This window comes from Phyllostomus discolor, chromosome 4 (assembly GCF_004126475.2).
Source record: "Phyllostomus discolor isolate MPI-MPIP mPhyDis1 chromosome 4, mPhyDis1.pri.v3, whole genome shotgun sequence".
Lineage (NCBI taxonomy): Eukaryota > Metazoa > Chordata > Mammalia > Chiroptera > Phyllostomidae > Phyllostomus > Phyllostomus discolor.
The window spans coordinates 185769906-185787543 of NC_040906.2; the positions used below are offsets into that span (position 1 = coordinate 185769906).

General features: G+C 37.3%; 2 protein-coding genes across 2 annotated transcripts in view; one reads left to right on the plus strand and one right to left on the minus strand.

Annotated features, from left to right (window-relative positions):
* Positions 1–15437, plus strand: part of TBPL1 (TATA-box binding protein like 1) — a 30742-nt gene extending 15305 nt beyond the window's left edge. Inside the window, exons 2-7 of the mRNA XM_028509475.2 lie at positions 6783–6961; positions 8908–8990; positions 9145–9208; positions 10970–11073; positions 11163–11257; positions 13241–15437. Coding sequence (XP_028365276.1) covers positions 6827–6961; positions 8908–8990; positions 9145–9208; positions 10970–11073; positions 11163–11257; positions 13241–13320 — 561 coding nt within the window. The 5' untranslated portion in view covers positions 6783–6826 and the 3' untranslated portion in view covers positions 13321–15437. The remainder of the gene's footprint in view (positions 1–6782; positions 6962–8907; positions 8991–9144; positions 9209–10969; positions 11074–11162; positions 11258–13240) is intronic.
* Positions 15438–16146: 709 nt separating this feature from the next.
* Positions 16147–17638, minus strand: part of SLC2A12 (solute carrier family 2 member 12) — a 53775-nt gene continuing 52283 nt past the window's right edge. The window contains 1 exon segment of the mRNA XM_028509473.2: positions 16147–17638. Within this exon segment, the coding sequence (XP_028365274.2) occupies positions 17597–17638 (42 nt within the window). The 3' untranslated portion in view covers positions 16147–17596.

Here is a 17638-nt window from a genome sequence, read left to right on the forward strand (position 1 = left end):
ACGGGTCTACTTCAACTTCTTGGCTGTCCGACTTCCATTCAGATAAATTCTCTGTCAGTTCTGGGTGTTATTCTGCCTCTAAATTGTTGTTGTTCTAATGTTGGTTGTGCGTGGAGGTACGGTGCGTACACCTATGCCTCCATCTTGCCGGAAGTCTGAATATTTCTTATGCACTCACAAAATGACATGTTATCTTTTTTTAAAGCCATACAGTAAGACATCAATTTGAGATACTAAATCTATCCAAAATTTTGCTTTCGCATAAGGAATTGACATGCTAAAATTCATGTCTTTGAGTTTGAGTCCCCAAATTTGAGGCTGTATTCAGTAAGGTGTACTCGTCTTGTTATCTGTAATTAGATGTTAATTTAAATTAATACTGTGTTAGCACTAATATTTTAGTAGAGCATATTTAATTTGTGAGGTGCTTCATTAATCCCTCCAAACAGTCGTGTGGTGTGTGAATAAACGGTGGTGTTTGCACTGGACAAGTAAGGGTGTGAGTGGTTCGGAGCTATCACATGTCTTCATGAGATTCCACATCTTAGGCACCCAAATTTTCTTCCCTTACAGATCCATTGTAGTACATTCTGAAATAGATTCTCTTTTTTATTGATTGATTTTTAGAGAATGAGAAACATCAATTTGCTGTTCCACTTATTTATGTGTTCATTGGTTGATTCTTGTATGTGTCCTGACCCTGGATTAAACTTGCAACCTTGGCCTGTTAGGGTGACACTCTAACCAACTGAGCTACCTGGCCAGGGCCATAAAATTTTTAAGTAGGCTACTGCTTGAACATTTTTAATATGGGATGAGTATTAGATTATATATTCTTAAATTGCCAAATATTTTTTATTTTGTAGCTGAAACTTCTTCATGTGAGTCTAAACCACTGACTTATTTTTTCTTAAACAATCGTTCAGAAACTCTGCATCATTTAAATTTTTCTTCACTACCTTTTAGGTGCCATTATAAATATTTTTGTAGACTGAAACATAAAATGCACTCCTCTTTACTATTTTTTTGAAGTGACAGTTGCTGGCAACCCTCAGTTACTGTTTTTAATCAATTTCCAATAAAACTTTTTATAGTTTTCTTAATACAGATTTTTTTTAAATTACAACAGTTTATTTTGATGCAAGTTGTTCACATGAATGCTATCTACTTACCAGTCTTCAGAATTGGTATTTAGCTTGAGTCAGAGACATGGTAGTTGGAGACATGTGGTAAACATAATTTAACTTTCTGTTTAACATAATATAATGATGATTTTTTTTGTACATCAAAAACTTTTGCTTTTATTTAAGCATTTGTTAAATCTTTATATGTTGGTATGATATATGATCCTTTCCTTGGGAAATACAAGGATTTTTGTGACCAAGCATATTAACAACATTTTTTTTTCATGTGGTTAGAATACAAAAATGCCAGCCTGGACAAATGGTTCCTAAAGTATAAGCCCGCGGGCCATGCCCAAGAATAGGTCCCAGGACCAAATTCCACCCTGCCGGACCAGACGGACCAGAGACGGTGCAGTTCTGCTCACTCACTGTCTGTGCCCTTGCCCCTCAGTGCATCCTCCTCCGCTGTCCCTGGAGCACTGAGAAGTGGGATGTTCAGAATGGGGATGTTAATTTAAGTAAACTAGCATGCTAGCTCTAGAATTGAAATAGAAATTTAGTATATAATCCCTAAATTTGTCTGTGGTTTGTCTTCATCTAAGAGTTAGAATCGGGAATTTGGGAATTAGGTGGGATCTTAGAAACCATCTGGTCTCATCTTCTACCCAACAGAAGACTTGTTCTGTAACTTTCTTAGCTGTTGATTAATTATCTAGCCTTCCCTGTCCCTTTATTTTTCTTTCTTTCTTCTTCTTCTTTTTTTTTTTATGCTTCTGGGGAGCCCACTACTTTGCAAGTATTTGTTTTTTGATGTGACTTCATGAAATCTACTTTTGTGTCATCTCTTAAACACATTTCCCTTTTTTTTCCAGATATTCGAGAACAACTGCTATTTTTTCCATTCTTGTGCTAAGTGTCCTGAGACTTTTCTCAAACAACTGTTTTTATCCCATGTCATCCTACTTTCCTGTAAACATTGGTACCCTCTTTAAAAAATACGGGCAGGATATTCTAGGTGTTTCAAGAAACTATTTCTTCCTTTTGCCTGGACACTCCTGTCTAACCTTGGGTTTGTTTTTTGTTTGTTTGTTCGTTTTGTTTTCTTTAAAGTAATATAATTAAAACTCCATGTTTTGGTGTGACCTACTGTAAAGAAAAATCTTTGCTTAAACAGCTCTTCATTCAATAAAATTGTGGAAATTTTCAGACAGATACATAGGGAGAGTAGTGTAACGAACTCGTGTTATCTGTCTCCTCGATTTAACAATTGTTAAGCATTGAAGCAGTAACATGGCATTTTTTTGTCTTAAAATACAATTACACCTTCCTAGTCAAATCTATTCTGAATAGGTTATCTCAATTTGTCTGTTTGCTGTGGTAAGATTCTGGATTCCAAGAAACTATATCCAAATCTATTTGTTACTAAGGTCAGATAGTGAAAAATAACTATATTTTAAAGTAAATTACAGACATGACATTTCCCTTTGAATGATCTCTGAAAAAATAAGCATATTTGTCTACATAACCACTCTTTCACTAACATAATTAATAGTAATTCCCTAATATCTTTTATCATTCAGGATCTGTGTCTCTTAGAGCCACTTCAAACTGGGGTTCTGATTGAAGGACCATGATATACAGAAGTTTTGGTCATTTTAATAAAAATGTGAACTTCACATTAATCAGTGTTAAATTTTATTTTATTGATACTGACTTATTGGGCCCAGGAAACAGCAAACTTTTTCTTAAAAGTCCAGGTAGTAACTAATTTAAGCTGTGGGTCATTTGGTCTCTGTCAGGATGCTCAGCTGTGCTGTCGTTCTTACATAGACACATAAGCGTGGTGGTTTCAGTAAAACTGTTTTTACAGAACAGGCGTTAGCCCTTTGGCCATAGTTTGCTGACTCTTGCTTGACCTATTGAGGTCTTGGTTTTCTCTATCTGTTAGCATGACTTTTCTGAAGCTTTGTATCAATTCGTTGAAGACTGTTCAATTACAATATTCAATTACGTCAATCTACCAAATAGTAATGGCTGCCTTTTAACAAACATATTGTGTGCTATGTACTTGATGTTGATGATTAAATTGAATCCTTAGAAGCACCCTGGTAGGGACAGTGATACTATTACCAATTTCCAAAAAGAAAAGTAAGGTATACTCTATACCATTAAATGGATGTAGAAGAACACCCTCTCTCCAAAGGCAAATGTTTGATTGTCTCCGTCTTGGCCACAGGCATGTACTGAGAGACTGTCAAGTACAGCAGTGGGTCGGAATCACTGTCCAAGTGTCTGTTTCCTAGTCTGCTATTTCGGGAGCTTCGTAGAGAAGAGTTGGTTTAAATGGCATGTCTTACTTTTAGAAAAGAATGATCCCTGGGATGCCATGTGGGTTCATGTTGTGTTTGCAAATTAGTCTATTCCCAGCCTGTCCCTTCTGCCATTTCTTAAATCAGGGATGGTAATTTTGTTAAGCTTTTAGGCCCCTCCCTCAGTATCTTCTTATGCAACTTGAATACACTTTAGCTGGAGTCATCTTTTCTGTATTCTAAAGTTTATTTTGGTATTTTTTGGCTTTTTGTTAGACTTTAAAGTAATTTTTGCTTTGTTTTTATGACACTGTTTATTATGGCCTTTCAATTTAATATCCCTGGTGTGGAAATTTTAAAATGTAGTAGCCTTGGGTGTAATTTGTCTTAAAAGCCAGGAGGTGGCAGTGTTTTCCAGGTGATGCTTTAAGGTTGCAGGTTGCTGAAGTAATGTTTTTAAATATCACTAAAGAACACAATATGTTCTTGTCTGTAAAATCATGGATCGAGGAAGAAGTTGCTTCAACTTCTACAATGTATTTTAACAGGAATTAGAAATGTGACATTTCCTGAATTTAGGAAGGTGCAATTTTAAACTTTGCTTTTTATTATCAGAAGGATATATTTAAACTCATACTAGGTCTTTACTTCAGAAACAGGAAAAAACACCTGATTAAACCATGTCTTAATATTAGGCCTTGGGCACTGGGAAAATAACTGATGATTTAAATTTAAATCAAAACAGAACTAACTTGATTTTTTTTTCAGTAAACCTAAAATTTGTTGGGCTTTTTTTTTTTTTAAGAGAAAAATCTAGACTACAAAATAAGAGAAGAAAAAAATTTTTTTAGTCACTGAGATGCCAACTTTGAATAGAATAATTGTTAACATCTTGGCTGTATAAAGTATGTAAGTACATACTTACAAAATCATCAATTTTGAATTAATTTCAAGACTTCTTTGCATTCACAAAGATTTGCTTTACCCCTTTTTTGACATACTTTTACCCTACATATTGCCCTTGAATCCTCCCCTCAGTTCTCACTAATTTAATAATACTCAGAGAGGTAGATCTGAGTCTGTTTGTTTTAGTTTGTTTGATGTAAAAAATCTTTGTGAAGCAGTAGATTTGACGTAGTTTTTTTTTTAATGTAATTTCTCTCTAAGGAGTGTTTTTTGTAGTTTATTCTCATGGGATGTGTGTCAGTTAGGATTAGGTGTAGCTGCACACAGCAGAAATTCAACCTGAGGGCCTTAATGTGGAAACTGGTTTTCATCTCACACTCCTGAAACCTGGAATTAGGAAGTACAGGGGACAGTATGGAGTGTCATGGTATCAGGAACTCAAGCTGCTTCTCCTGAACGGTTTTTCTTCTGCCGCCCTTTCCTCATAGTCTCCCGATTCCAGATGGCTCCTTGGGCTCCAGCTCTCGCATCCTGGCCCTAGGCAGCAAGAAGGAAGAGGGGCAGAAAGGCAAAAGGGGGTTTTGCTGGCTTAGTTCAGCCCCTTTGAACCTACTTTCCAAAAGACAGAAAACCATTTCATTTTACATTTCATTGACCAGACAGAGTCATGTGGCTTTTTGGCTGTACCTGTTGCCCAAGAACTGAAAAGTAGAGCACTTTATTTCTGCCGCGGTGTACACAGGTAGGCGTCAGGGTTCTGTTGCTTGTGAAGGAAGGGCAGAACGGATATTGGGGTGAGCAGCCAGGAGCCTCTACTTTGCAGTAACAATAGCATCGTGGGAAGTGATGCTCAGGGGTCTCTGTTCTGCCTGTTGATTTGAACCTATTGTATCCATAATTGCTGTCATGTTTGTGTTACTATTTCCCGGATATATGTGCTAAGTACTTTTCACACAATTCATATAATCCCCACAACACCATCTCGTAAGGCACCATCTCTTATTACATATCGCAAATGAGAAAACCAAGGCACAGACAGGTTACACAACTTGCCCAAATTCTCCTAACTAGTAAGTGGTTAGTCAGCCATTGATCCTGCTGCATAAGATCAGTGCTGATAATTGCCTCTGTCCTCTGCTTATTAATCTACCTATATATCTATTAATCAGGGCCACTGCCACCCCTGCCTCACACCTTATAGATAAAAATTATTTGAGGTTGCTAAACACACAGAGAACAGAAACACAAGAAAATAAGCAGGTTGAAAGGAGCATTAAAGTGAGAAAATACAATGAACTTGAGGTATAGTTGATACACAGAAGTAGTTACAGTGTAATCCTGTGTGGGTTCTAGAAGTCTGGGGTCTGGCTTGTCATTGTGTTCGAGGACACCGAAAGGCAGAAAAGCAAAATTGAATTTTCTGTACTTGGACTCTTGGCATCTTCATTGTTTTAGTCACATAAATAATTTGAATCCTTACAAAAGACACCAGTTCTTTAATTTGTGGCTGCAAGGAATCTTAAAGATCATTATAATAATATTGTATTTTCTGATTTTCTCTTTGTGGGTTAGGGAAGCTAAATTATCATTATTTCTTTTAAGATGTGGAAACCCAGTCAAAGAGATTTTTTTTTTTTTGGCTGGAATATGGATCTTATGCTTAGTACAGACTAGGGCTCATTGTGTGTGTTTATGGAAATTCTTCTGTATCAGTATTTTTGAAGAGAAAGATATTTTGGAAGATTGTGATCTTAATGAAAATGGTGTTGTGCTGTTTGTTAGAGCTGCCCCCCCCCCCCCATCCTCCCACACACACAGATCTGTGAGCTCCTTGGGGACAAAAGTCTGGGCCTTACTTATTTTTTTCTCCAGTTTCCTTACTGTATGGTAGGTGTTCAGTAAGTAAATAATGAATGAATGACTAGTAAATGAGAAAAGTTTGTTTATAAATGTTATAAATAATATTCCTGCTTCCTTTAAACTTAAGTCAGTTACTCTACTTGAAATAGAGGAAAAATAGGTCATCCTTTTCATAGCTCTAGCAAGTGTGAGATAGGTTGTAGTACCATTAATGATTAGACACTTGGAACCACAAAGGTCACCCCTTGAACTTGGTGTGTTTGGAGAATTACCTGTGATCCACCTAAAACATAGTGGTTGTAAAGGCAAGTAGCAAGAGAAAAACTGGCAGCCTCCTGGCACATAAAAAGTTAATTATTAAATTTAAGGAATGGAAGTTGGATGTTATATGACATCCAACTTATATATAGTTGGGTGTTATCCTTTTTAAAACGGCATTTTTAGTGGGGAAAGGAAGGGACATGATTTGATTTAACATTGAAAAATAATACAGATTAATTTTTTCAGTTTAGTGTTCAAGACTATTTGTAAAAATTTCAGAAAACATTTACATTTCATTACTTTATTTTGTTTTATTTCTCAGGATGTGATCTTCGTGGTGGGAAGCTAAGTTTTTAAACTACCCCAATGGATGCAGACAGTGATGTTGCATTGGACATTCTAATTACAAATGTAGTCTGTGTTTTTAGAACAAGATGCCATTTGAACTTAAGGAAGATTGCTTTGGAGGGAGCAAATGTAATTTATAAGCGTGATGTTGGAGTAAGTATCTGAATTTTGGTATGTATTTAGTATGTACAGAGCCTAATTGTATGGTGCTATGAATGATGTATTACAGTGTACTCATTCTCCAGATAGTTTATGAGCATCTTACCATGTTCTAGTTGCACTGGCTGCAACAGGGAGCCCTGAAGAAGTGGCCCCTGCTCTGATGAAAGAGCAGGTTTTCGAGATGCTTATCTCCAAGTCTTTCCAAAGAATCTTATACTGTTCTCTCAGTTTCTTTTGACTGAAGAGGACTTTACTTATGTGTATGCTTACTTACTTACTCAAATATAATTACATTTGAATGGTGCCTATAGATAGATAGATGGATGGATGGATGGTAGTAAATTTTATGTTGTCATAGCCCTCCTTAATTTACCAAGATAGTTGGTATTCTTTAGTAACAAGTTGCTAAAAGTACGGCTTATATCCTAATCTGTGCATTCTAAATGTTAAACCTATAATATTTGAAATGAAAGCTGATAACTTGCTTTCAACCTTAGTGTTTTGAGATTAACATTACAAATGACAGTGGGGGTTCATTTGGCTTTTATAAACCAAAGAATGATGAGATACATATCTCATATTTTTATGAAAATTAAGAATACATATGAAGGCTTTATTTAAGTTCTAAAAATTAGATGCCAGTATACCTAGGTAAATTATTGTTAGTTCTCAGTACTAGAAACTAAGTAAAGATTAATTAAATTCGATTAAAACTTTCAGTGACACACAAAGGTTTTCAAGTTTATTAACAATTCCATCTTCATTTTAAAAGGAATAAATGTACCTGCTAAAAAGTTTAGAGATGAAACTGCCTAACGCTACTTAGGAACTTTTAACATACCATCTGGCAGAGAAGTCATCTGTCCTAGGAAGGTTAACTGAACGGCTGAGCTGATGGGCAAGTTGGTGGTGAAAGACAAATAAGTGTAGAATAAATGCAGTGTAGTGTTTTGCAGTTGCTTGTGTTTGGAGTTTTATCATTTATTTTAGCTCAAATTTTATTTTGGGTCTTTGTTAAATTTTGTAGCTTTCTAGTTGGATGATGTGGCACCTGGCAGAGAAAGAGAAGACCTCAGAATGTAACAAGTGTTTTAAGGAGACTGTCTCCTTCATTTATGTGTTACATTACTCAGTAAATATTTCTTACACATAATGGACGTATGATAAATATTTCCATAAATGAAAAGTCGCAATGAAAATTTAAATTCACATATTATCTTGGACCTTAGTTCTTGACCTACTTGTACTCACTCTGTAGGTAATTTTATTTAAACCCATTGCTTTAAGTGCCTGTCAAATCTAAGAAATCTAACATTACATCTAGCTCCAGCTTTTCTCCTGCATTCAAAATGTACATGTAGAACTCGAACATGCAATAGGCAGTGCAACTGGGAGATGCTATAAAGTGGTGATGGGTACCATGAAGCAGAGGAATCAGGTCAGAACTTACAGAGGGATGAGCGGATGGGAGTCTGGTGGCACAGTGCGCGGAGGCGCCTCTGCCCAAGTGACATCCGGTGAGAGACTTGAGTGAAATGGAAATAAGAAGGAACAACATTTCAGATGCTGCAGAGCTCCTGAGGTGTGAACAGATTTGCCGTGTTTGAGGATCTGTGCAAACTTATAAATTCCAGCTATGGGACTGGAGTGGAGTGAGAGATGGAATGTGTACATACTTTGTAGTCCATCGCTTTCAGGTATTAGCGAGAGATTTATACAAACCATGTATTTCTAACTAATTAAATGTCTTTTTGGATTAATGCATTCTTATGTTCAATATTGTATTTGATTTCAGAATGGGTGGGTGATTTAGAGAATAGTTATTTTGCTCTTGGGTAAGATTCGAGTAGTATTTAAACATTAAAATAGCCACATAGAGCAGAACCATATATAAAAATTAATCCTGTGTTTTGTTTTGTTTTGTTTTGTTTCTTCAGAAAGTATTAATGAAACTTAGAAAACCTAGAATAACAGCTACAATTTGGTCCTCAGGAAAAATTATTTGCACTGGAGCAACAAGGTAAATTTTACTTGGGTTTTTCATTTTAATTTTCCCTCCATGGAAGGGACATTTATAGACATAGAAACAAAATTACCTGTATAGTTTGTCATGTTCCTCAGTATAAATTGACTTCCTGTATAATAGTGTGTTTTTTTTTTCCTTAAAACCATAGTGAAGAAGAAGCTAAATTTGGTGCCAGACGTTTAGCCCGCTGTCTGCAGAAACTAGGTTTTCAGGTAACATTTTCAAAAAATATCCAAACTGCAGATATTCAAGAATTTATTTTTGTAAAGTTAAAATTTTGAGTTTAGTAGACTATAGAAATCTGTACAGAAACTACTCTCATGATTGACCATTTTTCTAGGGTTTTTTTTTATACTGTTCTTCAGTGTAAAAATTTAGCAGCAAAACTTGTCCATATGGGTATTGTTAATGGACCCTGGCTTTTTTCAGATTGTTTCTTACAGAGAGACACAGACTTGTTTCCTTATGACTTAACTACCTTTTCAACTCGTTCTCACTTTTAAACAACCGTGACCCCACCCCCCCTTTCAAAAAAGTGTGTTTTTTTTTAAATATGTTTATGTAGGTTTATCTTTTTTTAGATTTTTATTAATTTTTAGAGGGGAAAGAAAGAGAGAGAAAGGGAGAGAAACATCAGTGTGTGGCTTTCCCCTCACTGGGGACCTGGCCAACCAAGGCACATGCCCTGAGTGGGAATCGAACCACCGACCCTTTGGTTTGCAGGGCCCGTGTTCAATCCACTGTGCTATACCAGCCAGGGCGGGGGGGTGGGGGGGACAAAAAAACATGTTTCTAATCATGTCTAGAGTGGTATAAGTATGAGAATGAGCAGGACCTGTTGGTATGTACACACTAGTTAGCTGGCTCTCCCACTTGTACAGTGACCATTGCTGGCAGGTTAACCTCATCAGATACATTTTGAAGAGGCATAAGTTTGAGTAAAATTAGTACATATTACGGACCTGCTAGGTCACTTGCAGGTAATGAGTAAATGAAAGAAAGGTGAAGATGAGCCATATAAAGATGAGCCATAGCCCCTAAAGAGGTGAGCCTGGGTTGTTTGCAGTTTGGGTGGGAAGGTGAGATTCCCTGCGATGACCTCAGTCTCCTGAGGCGGGAGGCGAGAGGACCCACTGAAGGGTGAGCGGCGGGGTCTGGGTGCCCCGGGACAGCAGGGTAGAGGCCTGATTAACGGTGGGGCCGTTTTGCCACCATTGTATTGCTTTCTGCAACTATCTTGTGCAGGTGCTGAGTTGGAGAATGGTTAGTTTATCCAGAACTGTGGTTTTACTAGGAGTGTTTGAAAAGGTGATAAAATAATCCATTCAAGATACAGTTAGGAGTTACTGAAGTTATTACCTTGGGAGGACATGATTTTTAGCCTCGGAGCCTCTTGTCTTAGCATAAAATTAGAAATGTTGAGAGAAATTGCAATGAATTAAAAGCACAATTTTATCACTTTATCTTTCATTCTGTTCCCTTAAAGAAAATAAACCTCTAACTAAACTCGCAGAAAGGCCGTTTTACCGTACTGCATGTAAGATGCAGTCTGATCTTCGAAGTTCAGTGTGCACTCAACTATTTATTTATTGACTTTTAAAGTGACAGCTTTTTTCATTCTGACTCTTGAGAGGACTGTGCTTTGATTCTTTTTTTCTGTTTGCTCTCCTATCTCAGTAGACTAAATATCCCATTTAAAGTATCAAAAAATTAAACTAAACGGAAGACTCAGAAGATGGCAGATGAGCTGCTGTAGTCGGGCTTCGTCTGTCCTCCTGGTGACACTTTTGCGTCTCGTAATTACAGCATTTCACGCGTTACTGATGGAATCCTGGGGCCAAGCTTAAGATATTTGTTTTATCTAATTTGCTTATATTTTTAAGGATTGAAACTTAATCATTAAGAATTTCTCTAATGAGCAGATTTTTTGTTTGTTTCAAAGTAATTTATTGAGCTTTACTTCTCTCCTAAAGGTAATATTTACAGATTTTAAGGTTGTTAACGTTTTAGCAGTATGTAATATGCCATTTGAAATCCGTTTGCCAGAATTCACAAAGAACAACAGACCTCATGCCAGGTAGGCCTTCAAAAAATCAAGGTGACTTGGCCAAATTTGAAATTACTTGTCACGCTATGAACATTTATATTGTGGCTTTTTTTGTATAGTTATGAACCTGAACTTCATCCTGCTGTGTGCTACCGGATAAAATCTCTACGAGCTACATTACAGATTTTTTCAACAGGAAGTATTACAGTAACAGGTATTTAATGATATTGGAACTACGTGTGTCATTTATATATTGAATAACAGGGACCCAGGCCAAAGTAGCGATGATGTCTGATTCATCCCCTTCAGTACCGTGTGCCCTTCGAGGGGAACCAGTCCTCTGAGTTCTAGCACTGTAGATTAGCTTCACTGGAATTTACATACTATTTTAAAATCTAATAACATGCTATTTTATGTCTGCCGTCTTCCCCTCGTCACAGTCCCAGGCAGGGCCACCCTCCTTGTTCAGAGTATCTGCAGGTCGTCCCTTCGCGGGGCTGTCCCGTGTCCAGTGTGTGGGTGCGCCGTGCACAGGCTCTCCGATACTGGCCAGCTGGCAGCTGTTAAGAATATTCTAGTACATACTTTCATAATATTATCTTTTTAATTTACGATATTTTTATTTTATACTCAGGAGAAACCCATTTTTTATGAACTTGATAAAGGTTTTAGATAAGCAAAATATTTAAATACAATTGTTACCTATCTGTACACATTAATGTGTACTTTGTTATATCTTTGAAGTCGAGTATTTGATGTCAAAGGGTAGCATTAGCCATGGGGGATGATTTTGAAAGCTGCTGTGGTTATAAGTTGTACAGAGACATCAGTTGGGAATCAGGCCCAACTCTTGGCACAGTTAAGGGACATTTCTTTTGTGTCCTGGAGTTTTTCTTTTTATTCCCTCAGCCCTTAAAGAAGAATAAAAATTATTCACACTATTAAATGCTCAACAAGTACGTTTTAGTTTTGACTCATCCCATGGGTTTTCACAATTACCTCAAAGGCTTGAAGCCAGGGCTGTGCCTGAACCTTAAAGACGGAGTGGTGAGGAACAGGTCTGTCTGTTCCCTCTTTCACCTCTTTCTGCGCTTGGGAGGGAACCCAGACTGTGAGGGGCTCCGAGGTACACCGATAAGTCTCTCTGCTAAGGGTGGAATAAAATGATGCATATGTCAGATCTATCTTTACTGAGTTAATAGATAACTAAACAACACAATAATGAACTAAAGACAATTGACCTGGTTATTAATTAGAGTGCATTATATATTTACATCTGGAATATTTTATGAAATGTTATAACAATTCAGCCATACTCAGTGGTTCCCATGGGCAAAGCACTATACTATTTGGAGAGGGTAAACTGAGTCAGGAAGGAGTGGACCAGCCTAAGACATGGCCAGTACAGTCAGATTACACAGTGGGTGTGTGTATATATGTTTTTAGGATCCTTCTAGTAAGGAGGTATGTGTAGTTAATGAAAGCATTTTTATTCAAAATAAATTCTATGAAAATACTTTTTATTGTCTACTTTTATGTTTCTTTTAAGCTATTTAAGTGAAAGATTACGTTTTTGAAAAGTTATTCCTAGCATTATATAGATTGATGAACATGCAGCATCACCTCATCTCCTTGAGCTTGTTTTGTTTTCCGTTGATTGAGTGAGCTGTGCGGCTGAGGGCCAGGTTAGCAGTGACTCTGGGCGTTTTCAGATCGTGTAGTTTACGGCAGCCTCGGTGCCTTTGGAAGCAGCTTTGCTGTACTCTGTGGAGTTTCCCAGTACCCCTGAGAGCTTCAGTCGTAGCCTAACCATAAACCACACGACAGTGACCAAAAGGATACTAGTTTTCTCAAGCCCCGTTTGGCATTGCTTCCTTTAATAATCGCTTTAATAGTGCTTTTTATTCTCCTTCAGGTGCCCACTCCTTGTCTGCAGTTTTTTATGTACACACTTTCCACACTGGTGCCCTAAAACAAGATGAATAACGTTTTTATTTCAGATTCCCTTTAATTGTCTGAGAAAAAATTATTCTCTTGATTTTTATTACAACTCTGTGTATAATTATGTGTACAGATTTTTTTTTAAAACAATAGCCCCAAAACTGCTTGGATACTTTCAGTTCTGAGAAGTGAACTTTTTCCTAGTGCTCTCCTTGCCTCCTCTCACCCACCGCCTCTTCCTCTGTGTTTGCTACAGGGCCCAACGTCAAGGCTGTTGCTACTGCTGTGGAACAGATTTACCCGTTTGTGTTTGAAAGCAGGAAAGAAATTTTATAATTCTTCACTTAACTGGTTAGAATCCCTAACTGAGCACCTTTTAAAACCTGCTGCACATTGGACTCAAAAGGAAAACTGGACCAACAGCAACTGAGGAAATAGACTCTTTTATTCCTTCACGGCTACAGTGTAAGCTCCAGTCCCTTTGGATTTTATTTCAAACTTTGCTGTAATAGGAAAAGGAAGTTTACAAGACATGACATTGCTGCTTTTACAGAAGGACATTCTATTTATTTTCGCAGTAATTCTCATGTCCCCACAGGCAGAGCTGTCACGGTGCGCACTGCCTTGAATTGTTTTGTTGTTATTTTTTTCCAGTTTGAGCTAATGTGTTTTATTTGTGACTAGTCTTTTACATTTTTGTATGCTGAATATGGGCACCAAAGAACCTGTAAAAGTTATCTTTTTCAATTGAATGTGCACAAATAAAAGTTTGGAAAAGGTCTCTCTTCATATCCATTCTATAACTTTTATTCCCCATTTTCTATTTTAATAAAAATTGTATTCCTAATTCTTTTTTTTATCTATGCAAGCTCAGACTTTTGCTAAAGTGTATTCGCTTCTTTTTGAAGTGTATTTTGCAAATATATATGCCACGTGTACATAGGACCTTTTAATGCTCTGTTACCAAATATCAAATAGGGTTTTTTTCTTGCAGGTTAGAAATAAAAACATGTATATAAATTTTAGGGAACCAGAGTAGAACTTTACAGATTAAGCATAGCATTTTATGTTGCTAATTTAATATGATAGAAAATGTTAAATATCTTTTAAAAGTTACAAAACTCTAGTTTTAAAAAAAGAAACCTCTTACCTACAAGGTAAATATGAGAAAGAATCTGTGATGGGGTGGACCTCATATGTACCTTGGCATTCTGGGAAGACTCAGCCCTAGTTGTAGGAAATAATCTTAGGTTGGTACTTAAGGCTCTACGAAGTCTTGTCAAAAGTTGATATGTTGTGCTATTGCAACAAGGAATGTTCACAAGACCCCTCTGTGCCACAGTGTCATTATAATCTAGTTCGACTTGACCTTGAAAGCCATTTTGCAAGATATCTTTCCCCTTGCTGTGTTTTATTTAATGGATCTAAAGAATGACTGTGCATGATACAGGTTCTCTTAAAGTTACAGTGAACAGCGTTTGTGAAACAGTGGCTGCCAGCCTCACCCAGGAGCCCCGGAGCAGCGATTCGGAATTGAGCTGCTGGTGTGCTCTGCTGTGTGTGTTTATGCGTCTATACTAAACATACAACCAGCAGCGATTTCACCTGGGAACTGAAACTGAGTCCAGAATTAACTGAGCTTCTTAGTAGAGACAATATTCCAACACAGTCTTCCACTAAAACCCGAATTTCCAAAATGTTTGAAACCTTTGTGACAAATTGCTGTATCTTAACCTCCATAGTCTAGTACATTTCCCTTACCAGTTGTAAAATCTTGAAAACTTGGCTTAAGCACTGTACTGAACAACACATACCGTTTTAGCTTTATCTTCTCCACGCCTTCCCCTGCCCTGCTTCTCACTCTCATAAGCTTGGTTGGGGTGGGGTGGGGCAGGGAGGCAGGGCAAAGGCTAATTTTTATATTTCTTGTGAACAACTTAATTGTGATTTTCAGACTTCTGTTATGTTTTTTTACATTTGTGTTTATTTGCTTCATTTAAAGTTCCAGTAGGATGATGGGTAACCTCATAAGAGAGAGAATAAAATTCAGTGAAAAAGTTACAAGTTCTGGAAAGACTTTTAAAAATTTGAGATTTTCCACTTAGTTTTAATTAACAGTAATTCATAAGGGACCTCCTCTTTTTGTGTGTTCCCAAACAAGAAATATGAACAAGGGGGAAAACATGATTATATGGCCCAGCGACACAACCAGAGGTCATAACATTTTCAGTATTCGAGTGACTTGAAAAGTAGGTAGATAAGTGAGCAGCTCATCGGAACGCTGTCTTGGGAAAGACAATGGCATTCTTCTGACGGGGTCTGGTTTCAGGGCTGCTGTCGGGGCGTCACTGGGCGGGGGGACATCCTGCAGAACCCACAAAGCCTTGCAACGCTGGTGAGAAATGAGCATGACCGATGTCTTCCGCTGGCTTTTCACAAGTGCTGTAAATTCTTTTATAAATAAAAACCACATAGACCTACAAATTGTAAGTACTTCCCCTTTTTATTTTTGAAAACCGAAAAGCTCTGATTGGGAGTGTATTGGGTAAACATTAGTTTGAAGGTAGAATCATACAGACTCAGAATACTGAAAGAAAAGTCTTTTAAGATTCCAAAGTGAAAATCACTAGTAATAAACCTAATAGGTTTGAAACACTTCCCTGTCCATTAACAGTGAATGGCTAAGAAATACCCAAAGTATATATAGCATTTGAACTTAAAAGAAAACGGTAATTTTGTTCAATATCTTAACATTCTGTGATGGTTGGCACAGAAGAAGAAATTACCGTATTTTTCGGACTATAAGATGCACTTTCCCCCCTGAATTTGGGAGGGAAATGGGGGTGTGTCTTATAGTCTGAATGTAGCTTACCTGGCTAGTAAATGTATGTTACTAAGTATTTTACCACATTTTTGCTTCAAAAATTTTTTCTAATTTTTCTCTAAAACCTAGGTGCATCTTATGGTCCTAAAAATACGGTACATTGATTACCTATCTTGATTTTTTTAAATCTCAGTATAATTTCACTGAAGATTCATAGTGAATTTCCACAGAATACACTTTCCCTTCCACCAAAACGAACAAAAGGGGGGAAATGCAGGCTCTGACTCACATGTGAAGTGCACCATCACAGAACTGAGATCTCAAATCTCCTTTTCTCGTAACTCCCTCCACCAGTTTTAATCAGCATAATACATTTCAGAACCAGGACTTTAAGTCATTCTGAATCTCTGAGAACACAATTTTACTACTTCTTATATCAGTCTTTCTCTTTGTTACAAGGAAATACAGTAGATCACATACCCGAACATCCAACTCGGGACAATTTGTTACATGCCAGTAGGAAGATTCCAAGCTAAATAGAAAGGGTTTTTGTTTTTGACTTAGGATTCTCTTCACATTAATCATATTTGTGTATTCATTTTCAAGTTAGGTTCATCCTTTTAAGTTTTTTGAGTGTCTTCCATAGTTTATAATATATATTAGTAATTGAATTGCTACTTAAGTGGTTTGAGATTATTGTAGATTTTCTATATCTAAATTCAGTTAGTAAAATGCCTCACCAGCTTCTGAAATTGAACCACAGTGATGCACAAGAGAGCCGCAATGGTTGTGCGGGTAAAACCGAAGTTTCTGGTGTCACTGGTGATCTCGGCTTCAGCAGAGAGAAGGACGTAGTGAGGGGATTGTCCTGCTGTCTGAATGTCGTTTGTAGTGTCTGCAGTCACCTGCAAGCCTGCATCGGTCACAGGCTGCCTGTGTGCCGAGGTAGCGATACTCCTGAGGAGTGCGAAGGGTTGCAGGAAACTGTGGATCACTGTAAGCTATGAATGCCTTATGAAGAGAACTGTATAAGCTTGGCTGAAAAGTCAAATCTAATTGCTTAGAGATTTGCATAAATAACCTGATGGCCTGACTCCTAGTGTTGTACAAACAGCTGCTTCTAAATAAATATGGTCCCAAGAATTTCAAGTTGTCCTCTCTATTCATGTTTTTAAATGTATGGGAAGATGCTTATTTTTCTCAGCTATTGCAGAATTGCTTCTCACATGATTTTATAGTGCTAATGATATAAAAGATCTTGTATTACGTGATAGTTCATAATTCATAAAAAATACATAATCCTTGTACCTGTTAATTAGGAATTATCACTAAAATCTGAGCCAAGAACCTATCTGAATCTAGAATATATATGCAATTGTCCACATATGTCCTGGTTCTTTTTTACACAACACCCGGTGCAAGTAGTGTCTTGGGAATGGGGGTGCGGGTGGGGAACCAAACTGTAAGCTTGTGTTTAGACTACTTAGCATCTGAATGATAAAGCTGCCACCAGCCTGTATGCACACTGGTGCAGTCTTTCAAAGTTGCTCTGTGTAAAGGTGAAAGTGCTGAAACAGTGTTTTGTTTTGTTTAGCCTCCTATCCTGTCCAAAGTAATAGATGCTTGGGACCTTACCCCTCATTTACCTATTGTGGGTGAAGGTTAAAGGTTGTCTTCATAATTTCAGAGTGTCCCTTTAAAACTAGCTCCATGACACTAAAGGCAAAACCTGGGAGTGGCCAGTGTGTATTGGTATGAAGACATCATACTGAAAGTTCTTACACTGCATCAGCATTTATATGGTTCTGGTTGCTCTTGAGGTTTTTCCTT